Source organism: Eretmochelys imbricata, chromosome 11 (genome assembly GCF_965152235.1).
Source record: "Eretmochelys imbricata isolate rEreImb1 chromosome 11, rEreImb1.hap1, whole genome shotgun sequence".
NCBI classification, from domain to species: Eukaryota; Metazoa; Chordata; order Testudines; family Cheloniidae; genus Eretmochelys; species Eretmochelys imbricata.
Window position 1 is genome coordinate 50,392,008 of NC_135582.1, and position 13,100 is coordinate 50,405,107.

The window sequence follows — 13,100 nt, forward strand, 5'->3', positions numbered from 1 at the left end:
ATATTCGGTGCTTCAATATGGCTCTCTCACTTTCTCTTTTATCTTCTCCTCCCTCCCCACACCTCCAGGCTCCAACATATTCTCATGGTATTTCTTCCTACACTAAGCCAAGCTTTTAAACCTCTCATGCAATAGCCCCTCTGTTACCGTTGAATCAACATGTCACTACCAGTCTATTCTTGTAATTCACTGCAGTTTACCTATCTGTTATTTCTGGCTTTCCTGCAGTCTCATCTGACACATCTAACCCAACACCTAGGAACTGCACAGCAAATTGCTAATCAATGCAGCAGCAGAGCTCTGCCCCGGATTATACTCCTTTAACAAAAGATACATCCAGAGTGGTCGAAGAACTTTATCATGCTTTTCTCAGCTTTGACCAATTCTAAATAGTTTTAGCAGACTGCGGGCTCACTGTCTTACATGAAAATAACACAGTCAAAAAACATCCTAAAATAAGCTCATATTGCAAAGTATATATAGTCATGGCCATAGTTCCTGGTCACTAAGACAAGTGCCCTGTCTGGCTATATGGCTCTTGCTTTTCTTCCTAGTTTAAAGATGTCCCTCTGTGCTGGCTCTTCGGGCAGTGCTTCTGCCAGTCTCCTGTTCAACTGAATATGCCCTACCCAAACTATTGGTTTAATCCAAAGTTCACTGAAATCAATAGGGATTTTTCTACTGACTTCAACGACGTCTGTATCAAGCCCACTGAAGCTTGGGCTGCTCTAAACACCCACTGTGATTGCAGCCCATGCTACGTTCTACGTTAGAGCTTGTATCTGAGTGCCTGGTATAGCGGTTTCCTGCTGTAAAGTGATGCTCTTGTCCATAGCAGTTGGGAAACCCCAGCATATGGATAAAGAAAAGAGATTACTTTCCAACAATTCTTATACCTCAATCTTTGCTGTAAAGACTTTTCCATTGCCCAAAGGAAAGGAAAACCCACCTGCCATTAATAATAAAGAAATTTGCAGCAGATGCAGATTCCTTATTCACTGTTATCCCATATAGCAACACAAACTGCACATGCATGTTGCCACTTCCCTAGGATGCCTAGTATTCTGTAAATTACAATGAGGTTTTGCTATGGCAAGTGATGTTAAAGGGACATATCATAGATAAGTCATATCAAGTTCAAGACTGCTATAACAGAGGCCCTTAAGGACAGAAGATTATGAGTTATGCCTGCTGAATGTCATGTCTGCAGCAGAATCTAGTAAGAGACCGAGAGAACACTTGTTGAGTACAGATTTTTGTATGATTTTTGTATGAAAAAAAGTTGAATAGTGCCACTGGAAGAGCTAAAGACGATAGGAGACAATGTTTAAAACATAAGATTCTGCGCAATGGCATGTAAATGGACAAAGATCAGCTAAGATTAAAAATTGTGGGCCAGATGTCAGGATGATTTATGGTCCTTTTATGTAATTCAGGTGATGCTAAATTGCTGTAATCTGTCCACAGATGCCCAGGAGAAAATTTCCTTGTTGGAGAGGAACTCCCTGCTAGTATGTCTGCTTGTAGAGGGCACAGCAGCGCTAAGCTTTGTTACACTGATCCTCCAGCATTGGTAGGTCCATTAAGGACCCTAAATTAGTGGTGTAACTGACAGCTACCCAACTCCCTGACACTGAACAAACCTCTGGCTCCGGAGAGAATACGGCCGAAGTATAGATTGTAAATTCATAATATTGGAACCCTAATAGAATAAATAATTGATTACTAATGCCAATAGAGCAAGTTTTAAATTTAAAACCACAAGTAGATTTGATTTTGTTCTGCAGTGGAATGGAAACGTTGTTAAGAGGTGCACATAAATTAAAAATAATTATAGCTGATCAAAGGACAGCAATTCCATTTTGCATCCATTTTGTTCGTTTCGCAGTAGAACAAAACTAAAACCATTCAAATGTTTGCACAAAAATTGAATTCTGTCAAATTATCCGTTTTCAGATCAAAACCTGAGCTTTTCAGTTGCGGAGGGCAGGGGAGGGGCAGTGATTAGGGCACAGTGATGTGGGCGGTGATCCAATCAGATTCAGAATCATCTGTGATGAAAAACTCTGCTCTGGAACAGGCAGAGGAGCAGGGACTTGAACTATCGTCTACCACATCCCAGGGCAGTGCATAAATGACAAGATTACCAACTATGAGCATGTCTTTCACTCCCCAACGGGGATTGCCTCAAAACTGTTTTCTGCAAAACTGATTTCCTCAAAATGTTTCAGATTCTGCAAAACAGCATATTTTGGCACAACGTAATTTGGTCAGAAATGTTCTGAGCAGCTCCAAAAATAATGGAGAGAGAAACTTATCCAAACCATAGGAAAGTTGCAGTTCAGTTTTGGTTAGTTCAGATATTGGGTGTGCACTTGCGTCAATTCTTCTCTATTAGTCATATGATTTATCTGTTTCTCATAAATTTTTAATATGCCTAATAAAAATATTAGGGCAGTCGATTAATCAGAGTTAACTCATATGATTAACTAAAAAAAATTAATCATGATTAAAAAAATTAATCGCAATTAATCACAGTTTAATCGTACTGTTAAACAATAGAATACCAGTTAAAATATATTAATATTTTGGATGTTTTTCTACATTTTCATATATATTGTATTCAGTTGTAACTGAAATCAAAGTGTATATTATTTTTTATTACCAATATTTGCACTATAAAAATGATAAACAAAATAAATCATATTTTTCAATTCACCTCATACAAGTACTGAAGTGAACTCTCTTTGTCATGAAAGTGCAACTAACAAATGTCGATTTTTTGTTGTTAGACATAACTACACTCAAAAACAAAAGAAAGTAAAATTTCAGAGTCTGCAAGTCCACTCAGTCCTACTTCTTGTTCAAGTTTGTTTACATTTACAGGACATAATGCTGCCCGTTTCTTATTTACAATGTAACCAGCACTCTCCTCCCTGAACCCTGAGCTACACCCCTCACTACACATAGCCCCTAGCGACACGCTGCCTGCACCCGGAGCGGTTTTCAAACTTTTTGAGCTGAGTCCCCGATTTGAGTTATATTTTTTTGAGAGCACCCCTTCCCTCCCCCACCCCGGGAACCCAGACAGGCAGGTGAGGTGAGTCAGGAGGGTGGAAGTGGCACTCCCTCCTTGGATCCTGCTGTGTGGAGCTAGCCCTTGCCCTCCCAAAAATAGAAGTGAAATTGCCTATGCCCCCCTCTCCTGCTGAGCCCTGGAGTTTTTATAGCATGTCGAAAGGGGTCTCAGCAAGAAAAAGGTTGAAAACCTCTTGTCTATACCTCAGTATTCCCATATTTATAGTGGTATATTAATGCTTGCCAATGTTTCTAAAGAATTTGGAGAGCTACATCTGAAAAGCACGGTATAACTGCTCAGTATTCATATTGTTACATTAAGGCAGAGGAAAAAATATAAAGATAGTTAAACTAGTTCTTAATGGAATAAACAGCGGGAATGCTGGGACCTAGACATCGTTATGATTCTTGATTTGTTAAAACAAAGCCTACCTAAAGTCAGCGTTCTTTATTCATAATGTTTAGAAGTCAATGAAAATAAGGTTCCCAATGCTTTCGTTTTGTGAGTTAACAGTTTATTATGGGAAACATAAACTGAACACTCTTTTTGGTCGTACCAGTTTAGGTTTCTGTTAGTAAATTGCTCTTATCTTTGAAATTAAAATGAGAGAGCGGCCCAGTCTTTCTAATGCTAAATGCCACACATCCTGATGAATTGAGTCGGAGCTCAAAACCCTGAGCACACGTACCTATGCTTTCACTTTCTGATACAAAGTGCTTGCAGTAGAGAACGGGAACAGGTTGACACAAACCAACAAAAGCCAGGAACTTCAAGATTATGGCAGGAATTTTAACCTCAGCTCCACCTGCTGTGCTGCAAATAGTGAATGCCAAATGCCATATTGGTAATCAACCCTAAGAGGTAGCAAGTCCTGTTACGGTGAGAATTTTAGTTTCAATGGTGAATTGCCTGGCTTGTTGATTTTTTTGGCCTCTGTTGTCAGTTCAGTATTTCATGAGGTTTTTGGTAGTAACTTTCTAGTGACTGAATGGTGAGAGTATCACCTGTCGTGAGAAAATGAAAATACTTACAGTATAAATAGACGTATCACATAGGACCCTTTGTAAACTAACTTCTGGGTTAAAGACATGCACATTTAGAGCTAAGTACTGCATTGGAAGATTACATATCCCTTCAATGGATGTCTCGAGACAGTTAGAAGACCAATACCATTTAATTTGTTCAGAAGATAAATTCCTCCAGGTGGGTATGAACTCCCATGAGCTATTTAATAAGATGCTGCTTTCAGGACAAATCCTCCAAGGTGCTGATCCCTCTTGAAGTATTGTGCACCTTCAGGTCATCTGGAATCTAAATATTTGGATTCTAGGTTTGGTTTATGGCTATGTTCAGAAAGGAATGAGTTGAAACACATGCTACATGGCACTATAGACTCTGCCTTATAGAGTGATCACTCCCATTTGTGAGAGACTGGCACACAGGTGCTATCATACTGTGTCAGAACTGTGGTCCAGTTAGTCCAATCTACTGCTTACATAAGTTTTTTATGACCACCCCATTTTCATTGTGGTGTCCACAATGTTGCCCAAGTCTTTTCTCTTTAATGTTTACAGTCAATTTTAAACTCAGAAATCTGTATGCCTAGTTCAAATTATTCCTTTCCCATATGCATTACCTTGCATTTGTAAACATCAAGGGTCATCATGCTCATCATGCTGCCGTTCACCAAGCTTTGTTTGAGCTCTCTGGAATTCCTCATTGTCTGCTCTAGACAAAACAATTGTTGGGGTTCTCAACCTTTTTCTTGCTGAGGACCCCCTCAACATGCTATAAAAACTCCAGGGCTGAGGACGCCTGGTTGAGAACCGCTGTGCTATGTCACTGTTTACCCGCTTTTAATCACTACCAACCCCTAGGATGGTCGATCCAGTCGATACTACCATGTTGAAAATTAACAATTTATTCCTATTCTTTGTTTGGTCTCTTACTGAAAATTTCTAATCCATGACAGCACTTTAGCCTTGTGTGAGAGATATTATCAAAGGCTTTCTGAAAGCTCAAATAAATATTTACTTGTTTTTCCTTTATCTGCTTCTTTGTTGACCGATGTAAATATAGCTATTAGATAGAAAAGGGATGGTTTGCCTTTCAAGAAACTGTACTATGTGTTGCCTATCATATCCTATTCAGCCAAGTTTTTAAGGTTCTGGCCAATTAACTGTACCAAAGTAAAATACACATACCAGTCTGTAATTCCCAGGAACGCTTCTAGGCACTTTTCCCTCCACATCTCTGGAACCATAGCTGATTTTAATGTGAGTTTGAATATTTTTTAATCAGTTCAGTCTCTTTATTCTTAAATTCCTTTTGAACACTTGGATGGACTTTATCCAGGCCTGGCAACTTGCCATTGTTTACTTTGTCAATTAATTCCAGCTCCTGCTTTTTCTCATCCCTGAATCTTTATCCATTCTATGTTTTTTAGTTGATGAAAAAGAGTAGGTATTTTCCCCCCATCTTCTGTGCTGAAGACTTATTATGAAGAAAGCTTCTTTGCAACAACCTTATCTCCTTTAACTGATCCCTCGGGAGGGCTGATGAACACACTGATTCTTTGGCATGTACTCCATTTACAACCTCTGTAAACAATGTGTTGGTATTTATTTTTATATCTTTGGCTAATTGCTCTTTCAATTCCCCATTTGCCAACCTAATTTCCAACTTAGATTTTGTAAGCCATAATTTCTGTTCTTTTCATTGACTTGTGTGCTTGTATTAATACCTGTTCCAGGAAACAATTGTTGAAGATGTCAAGAAATTGCTTCTCTCATATTATAGTTGACTGCTTTATATGAGGGTAGTTGAAGTTACCTACTATCAGTGCTATAGGCTCCTGTTCAGCAAGGTACGTAACCATGTAAAAGGTCACACGGGGATAGAGCCTCAGTTGGTATAATTTGTCATCGCAGCATTGTTGACTTCAAGGGGACCAGCTGTGGAACTACTTAATTTACTTCAAAAGGACTACGCCTATGCTTAAAGTTAACCACGTGCTTTAGCACCTTGTGGAACTGGAGTCTTTTAAGTTGCTTCTTTGATCATGCTTATCACTGTGTAATTGTTACCCCTTTCCTAAAATTTTGGCTTAGATATTTTAACATACCTGGTATTTCTTGTGTGCTATGGCACGTGCCTCATCTTCATCTAATACAACTGTGTCACAGACTGCCTTAGTCTATTTTATTTATTTATCAAAAAATACTGTGGCCTTTGCTCTTCATCTGCCAAAATTAAATAAGCTGTCAAAGGGAAACTATTTCACATTATGACAAGTTTCAGAGTAGCAGCCGTGTTAGTCTGTATTCGCAAAAAGTAAAGGAGTACTTGTGGCACCTTATAGTGACTAACAAATTTATTTGAGCATAAGCTTTCGTGAGCTACAGCTCACTTCGTCGGACGCATTCAGTGGAAAATACAGATTTATATACCTCCCCACTGTATTTTCCACTGAATGCATCCGATGAAGTGAGCTGTAGCTCACGAAAGCTTATGCTCAAATAAACTGGTTAGTCTCTAAGGTGCCACAAGTCCTCCTTTTCTTATTTCACATTAGTTCAGCAATGTTGTACTGTCAGGCATCTCTTCAAACAGAAGCCAGATGTTCTTTAAAGTTCAAAGTCCATAATTTATCATAATTAAAACATATCTGGGTTATGATGTGATCATCAGTCATAAGTGCAAAACACATTTCCCAGCTGCTTTTCTACTCATCTGCTTACAGAATATGCTGCAAAAATAAATACGCATTTTACAACATGGTGAGATTTGCTATTGCACTGTTAGTGCAACAGGAAAGTTGTTAGGCAGATTCACTATGTTTGTGCAGAGCTCTATGGCTTGGTGTGAAATAGGCTAAGCCCTGGAGCGGGGCGGGGAGGGGGGTGGAAATCGATCTAAGTTACACAACTTCAGCTATGTGAATAATGTAGCTGAAGTCGACGCACTTAGATCGACTTACCGTGGCATCTTCACTGCGGTGAGTCGACTGCTGCCGCTCCCCCATTGACTCTGCCTGTGCCTGTCATGGCGCTGGAGTACGGGAGTCGAAGGGAGAGAGCTCAGGGGTCGATTTATCGCGTCTAGACTAGACATGATAAATCGATCCCCACTGGATCGATCGCTGCCCGCCAATCTGGTGGGCAGTGAAGACATACCCTCAGTTTACTCAGCCCTTTTGTTCCCATAGGTATCCATGGAAAAGACACTCCAGCCGAATAATATTAGCAATTGACTATTTGATATACGGCATTTAACCAAAGGCAGATTCAGAAGCAAGTGTGACAAGAAGACAGCCATTAGTAGTGCAGCTATGGAAACTTGTGATTTGAGATCACTTGGGGTTGCATACAAGTGCCGGCGAATCTGCCTGTATGGCATGAGAAGCTTTAGGAGACTGTAATCTGCAGAACATTAAAAAAGACTCCAGCATTATGTAGTGCTACTAACAATTTTATACCTATTTCCCTAGATTCAGATTACTTTTCATACATAGTTAGGAAGCAGTAAAAAGCCTGAGCATTTGCTCACCTTTATTGCTATTGTAATAAATAGAAACCATGGCGTTTATATGTAAAACCTCTAAGAACTGAATAAGCATAATAATATTTTATTGATCAGAAAATTAATACTTTGTCAACGATTAAAATGAATGTTTCATAGGAACAGAGTGAAAATAAGACCAAAAATAATTTCACATTTTTTCATTTCGTTCTTACTTGATAAGCAATAAATACACTGCTATAGTCCATTAATCTTATTTACATTGTACAATAGTTTGAATGTTGCTTGATTTCTAGCATGATCCTTTTAGGACATGAAATGGTAACATAGGAGGATGTGCTTTAGCATGTGTTCAGCCAAAAATACTCTAGCAGATCATTACCTTGAAAAATAATGAATGACAAAACAATTAGTAAATTAACATTTTAAAAAATGGAATCAACTGAGCAGCCAGCAGTGAGCATCACCTAACTTCTTTGTGGCATTTTATTAACTGACAGCAGTAGCATAAAAATAGACACTCTCTCTCTCATTTGAAGTAATATCCATAAACATACAAAACTAACATCTTAGTATTACAGATATCAAATACAAAATTAGATCCTAAACAAGACAGGTATTCCCCCAACCCTCTTTGAGACTTCAAATCCTCACCGAATAACATACTAACAGCAAACTACAGTTACTAAGAAATGCTGGCCTGGTAAAAAGAACTCTTAAAAAAGACCCCATAACTGTCTATATTCCTTCAGAGCACATATAGTAACTACACCAGTGTTTGCTCCAAACACAGTACAAAGTATATATAAAAAAGACCCTGTGTGAAATCAGCTTAAGGATTTAATTCAAATTTATTCTGATAAAGGAGAATTTAGAATGTTCTTGATTGCCTGTGTATGTGAGAGGGGTGTTGTAAGAAGAGGGTGTAGGGAACTTATTCTCTAATACAACAGCCAAAGGCAAGGAGGTCTACCTCATGCTTAGGGACAAAATGTAGCTCTCACGCCATTTGGCACACCGTGGCCACATAGGATTTTTTCTTACCTCCCCTTGCTGGGGCTGCATCCTGTTTCTTTTCTAAGAGTGTACATGGCACTACCTTGGGCCTGTCACTGTGAGCTGTTAGGATGGCTCTTGTACCAGAAGCTGTGGACCTCATTCTAACCCCCTACCTTCCCAATCCACAGCTCCTTAATGGAGCTATGAGCAGCCAATACTCCCTTCCACTACGAGGTAAAAACCCCAGTAAAATCAATAGAGTTGCATCATCTAATGGGAACATTAGGCCTCTAGAATTTAACTCACCAGCCAATAGAATTCAATCTAAATTCAATCACCAGCCAATAGAAGGTTTAAACATATACATAAAGTTGCAAACAGCTGTGATGAAGATAAAAACTATTCACATTCTTATGAAATCTCAAGCTGATAAGCCCTACGATGGCTGGCTAATTAGCTGTCTATTGAAGTCTGTTAGAAGACTAATGACATATCACCCTTAAAGGCCAAAACTGAATTATTCATATTCAACAATAAGCTTTTAAAACTGAGGTGTTCTGAGAAAGTATGTTTTAATCCTCTGGTGTTGGCTTTAATAAATCAGAAATACTTTTGCATGGCAATATTCTACCATGCACAGTACTAGATTTTTCATCCATTTCTGTTTATTTCACTTTATTCAGCTTTAAAAAAAGACTTTTGAATAAGACTTTTTTATCATGTGCCCCCTTTTGATTTTTCTTCCTTTGTATTGAAAATACACGATTTGTTTAAAACATAAAACATTTAAAAATACACAGAAAATGCTGTCTTTACAGACATAGTTTTCTTAAGACCTTAACAGATTCAAGCCTTATACAATCAGTCACCACAAAATAATACTGAATTTCCCAAACAAGGCACTTCAGAAAGGCTCCAAAAGATTTTCATAAGATAGACTTGGTAAGTTTTCCAAAAACCACTGGAAAATGCCCCAAACCATCTTTTCTTATTACTCTAGGCTAGGCCAAAGAAGCTGGCTCTGAGATCATATTTATTGGTATGCCATCCAATCTTGCATGCCTTTCTCAGACAAAACTCCCACTGTATCAATGGGATTCGTTTGGCCTGATTCATAAACTAAGGAGCCAGGTATCAGGCATGTGGCAAGGAAAATATTTTTCTTTACACGTATGCAATCTTGCTCCAAGTCAGCAATCCTGCCCGACTTCTACAAACAGCTTAAGCACTAGTTTAAGATCCATCAAAGTCAAAGATAAAGATGAGCTTATCAGCTTTTCCAGATCAGGACCTCACTGGTCCTGCTCCCATTAAAGTCAATAAGAAACTTCCATTTGCTTCATTTGTAGCAGGATCAGGCTGTCTGTCCACTAAAATAATTACAAACATCTTGTAAAATGTAACATTGAAGAATAGAAGCAGTGGGGGTTTCATGCCTCAGATTTCGGGCATTAGCATCTGGGTGCCTTTACAATATGCCTGGTTTAAAATAGTGGCAAAAAATGAGCTAGATACATATCAACATCTCAGACTTGATTATCTTCAACAATCTGTCTTTCCTGACAGAGTTCAATCTTAACCACTTATTTAGGTTGCGTACTGGATGAATTTAGCAAATATATTATGATTAAGACAGTATTTACAAGATGAGTTCTCGCAGGCAAATGATATGGCTTTCAATACAATACAGTTTTTACACAAACTTTCAAGAGAATAAGAAATCCTTCATTGATTCCCTGCATACAAAATAATTGCCAACTTGGTCTACACAGTAGAAACGGAAGAGGCAAAGTCTGATTCTTTATATATGTACTTATATCTATATATGAACATATATGTGTGTATGTGTGCATACCATATACACCCACACATATGTGCATATGTATATACGCATGAGAAATACATTGTCTTAAGTTTGCATCATTCAGGAAAAACATGTCCCAAGTGAGGTAAAAATCTTCTGGCCACAAAGTCATTAACTCAAACTTCAAGTTCATGAGCTATGAGGACTAGAATGTGGGCAATACAGCATTTCTGCAGTCAACCATACAGCTTTTCAGATTTTAAAACAATATTCTCCATGTCATGGTAGCTTTTCCCATTTAAATGTTCACTCGTGAAATCGTGATTGAAGCTGTAGCCCTGAACATCACTGATGGATGATACCGTGTAGGAAGCTGTGCGCATAGCATCTGAGTGGCTGAAGCTGTGCTCAAATTGGATTTTGTACTGATTCCAGTGCCTTCTCAAAACAGCTTGGACCTATTCCGTGAAAGGAAGAGGGAAAAAATGTGTATAAATTACATGGAAAGATGCTTATGTGCGGGCCTTAAAATTAATATACAGCATCAAAATCATGAGCTATTATGAAAGAAATACAAATGGAATTAGGCTGTATTTTTGGTAAATCTAGACTAACATCATTATATTTAACATTTTTAATACGTTCAATTCTTGTGAAAGATTTTGGATTTATAGCTCCAGAGACTGGGCTATTCTATACCGTGGGCCCCAGAAGTACAAGTTTTCACACACTGCCTCAGCCCTAATGTGGTTATCCAAAGGTTATCTCTATTCATGATTAATGTGGTCAGATCCTCAGCAACATCAGCTGATATAACTCCATTGAAGTCTGATTTCCACCAGCTGAGCATCTGGCCCAACAAGTCTTCTCTTATTTGTGATCAAGCCTTCATAAAACTAATGGCAAGTTAGTTTCAGCACATGTTCTTACCCTGGTTAAAAATAAATTGTATAGAATAGCCGAAGACCACAGTGGCCTCAGTTTGTTTACATGCTTCATTGTAAGGATGTTATGTATTTCACTGGTTTCCTCTAATACAATATGGCAAAACACCTGTGCAACAGGAAGACTGGATTTACTGAAGTGCTGGGTTAATGAAATTCACATGTAATTAGTTTTTGAGGAAGGAGACCAAGTTAGGAGTGATCAGAATGCTGGAACAGCTGCTTGTAAGAAAATCAAATTTATGGAAAATCTTAATTTATGTTTTTGCTCAGATTTAAGCATCAGGGATTATGTATTAGTCCTACCACTTAACTATATTATAGACCAAAGTGAACATTCATGTAACTGCCCTGAAGTCAGTGTCGTTACAGGGATTGAGATTGAGTTGAGGGATTGAGTTTTGGCCCTATGGACCTGCATTCCTTCTCATCTACATCCTAGCTTCCTTTCTGCACAAGCAAAATACCAGGCGCCTATGTGCTAAATTGTGTCAGAGTTATTTGCAGCTGTTAACAATAGGTGCTAAAAGGGATACCACGTGTTCAAGATCTCGTCCTATCTGATTAGCATTTAATGTAATGTAATAGCTTAACTATTCATTTCCTTCTGGCCAAAATTTTCAGACTAATAATTATGGGTTCCTAATTTGTGATGAGCCTGATTTTCATAAAATACTGAGATGCAGTTGTCTTGACACTAACGTGTGTCTCAAGTTAGCACTCAAATCACCAGCCACATGGGAAAATCTTGCCCTTCATTTTTATGTTGTCAGATTTACTGATGTACATCCATTTGGAATATAAACTAACATTTGCAGATGGAACAGTGTCTGTTAACAAATTACTATTATGGGGCAACATCTTCCATTCAGCTTTCCTTATGTCTTGAGGTTTTTGTTTGTTTAGTTTACATTTTTCTAACAAAATGGCTTATTTTGTCTAATTTCTCTCCAGCTTTAATTATGATAAATAAATGGGAATAGACCAGCATAGACACAACATTTAGACTTCCTGTAGTCTGCTATCAAAACCTCAGTTAAAAAGAGTTTCATATTCCCCAGTATGCTGACAAATAAAATATACTTTGGGGAGAGGAGAATTATTTAAAGAGTTAAGAAGGAAGCTAGTATTTTTCTTCTCCCATCTGGGACACCATCTACTACTGTTGTAATTCATTTTAGTCACCTTGCTCTTGCTACACAAAAGATCATATATTCTTCTCAGTCTGTGTATGCAGTTCCAGTTCACGTCAAAGGGAATTCTGCACATGGCTTAAGGCTGGTGTGTGACCTTAATTTTTTGCAGTGGTTAACCCACTTCAATCATGTGGAGCCACGAGGCAGAAGAATGTTCTAAAACATCTCCCCTTCTGAGAGGAAAGCTTTAGAATGCATTTTATAATCTATTCAAAATTTAGCTGCTCAGAGCCATCACTCTGACCATGACACCCCACACTTTGAATATTTCTACTGGCTTCCTGTTTTCCACCAGGTATTATATTTACTTATAAATAAGAGAGAAAACCACAATGCTGGGTTGATTTGAAGCAACTTACACACCTCCCTGAACTGTGCAGAATGCAGATGCAGACAAAGATGATGGGAAAGAGAAATTGTTATTATTCCCATTTACTAATAGGCACAGAGAAATTGAGTGACTTGCTCAAAGTCAGCCAGGAATTCTATGGCAGAGCTATGAATTGATTCAGAATGGATCATCTTAGTTCTGGACTAGTGTCTTAATCACAAGACCA

The 13,100-nt window shown here is 38.3% G+C and overlaps 1 protein-coding gene across 2 annotated transcripts in view; it reads right to left on the reverse strand.

Annotated features, from left to right (window-relative positions):
• Nucleotides 1–10,352: 10,352 nt before the first annotated feature.
• Nucleotides 10,353–13,100, reverse strand: part of CALCRL (calcitonin receptor like receptor) — a 45,021-nt gene continuing 42,273 nt past the window's right edge. For both annotated transcript variants that reach the window (XM_077830159.1, XM_077830160.1), the window contains one exon: nt 10,353–10,861. In XM_077830159.1, coding sequence (XP_077686285.1) covers nt 10,640–10,861 — 222 coding nt within the window. In that variant the 3' untranslated portion in view covers nt 10,353–10,639. The remainder of the gene's footprint in view (nt 10,862–13,100) is intronic.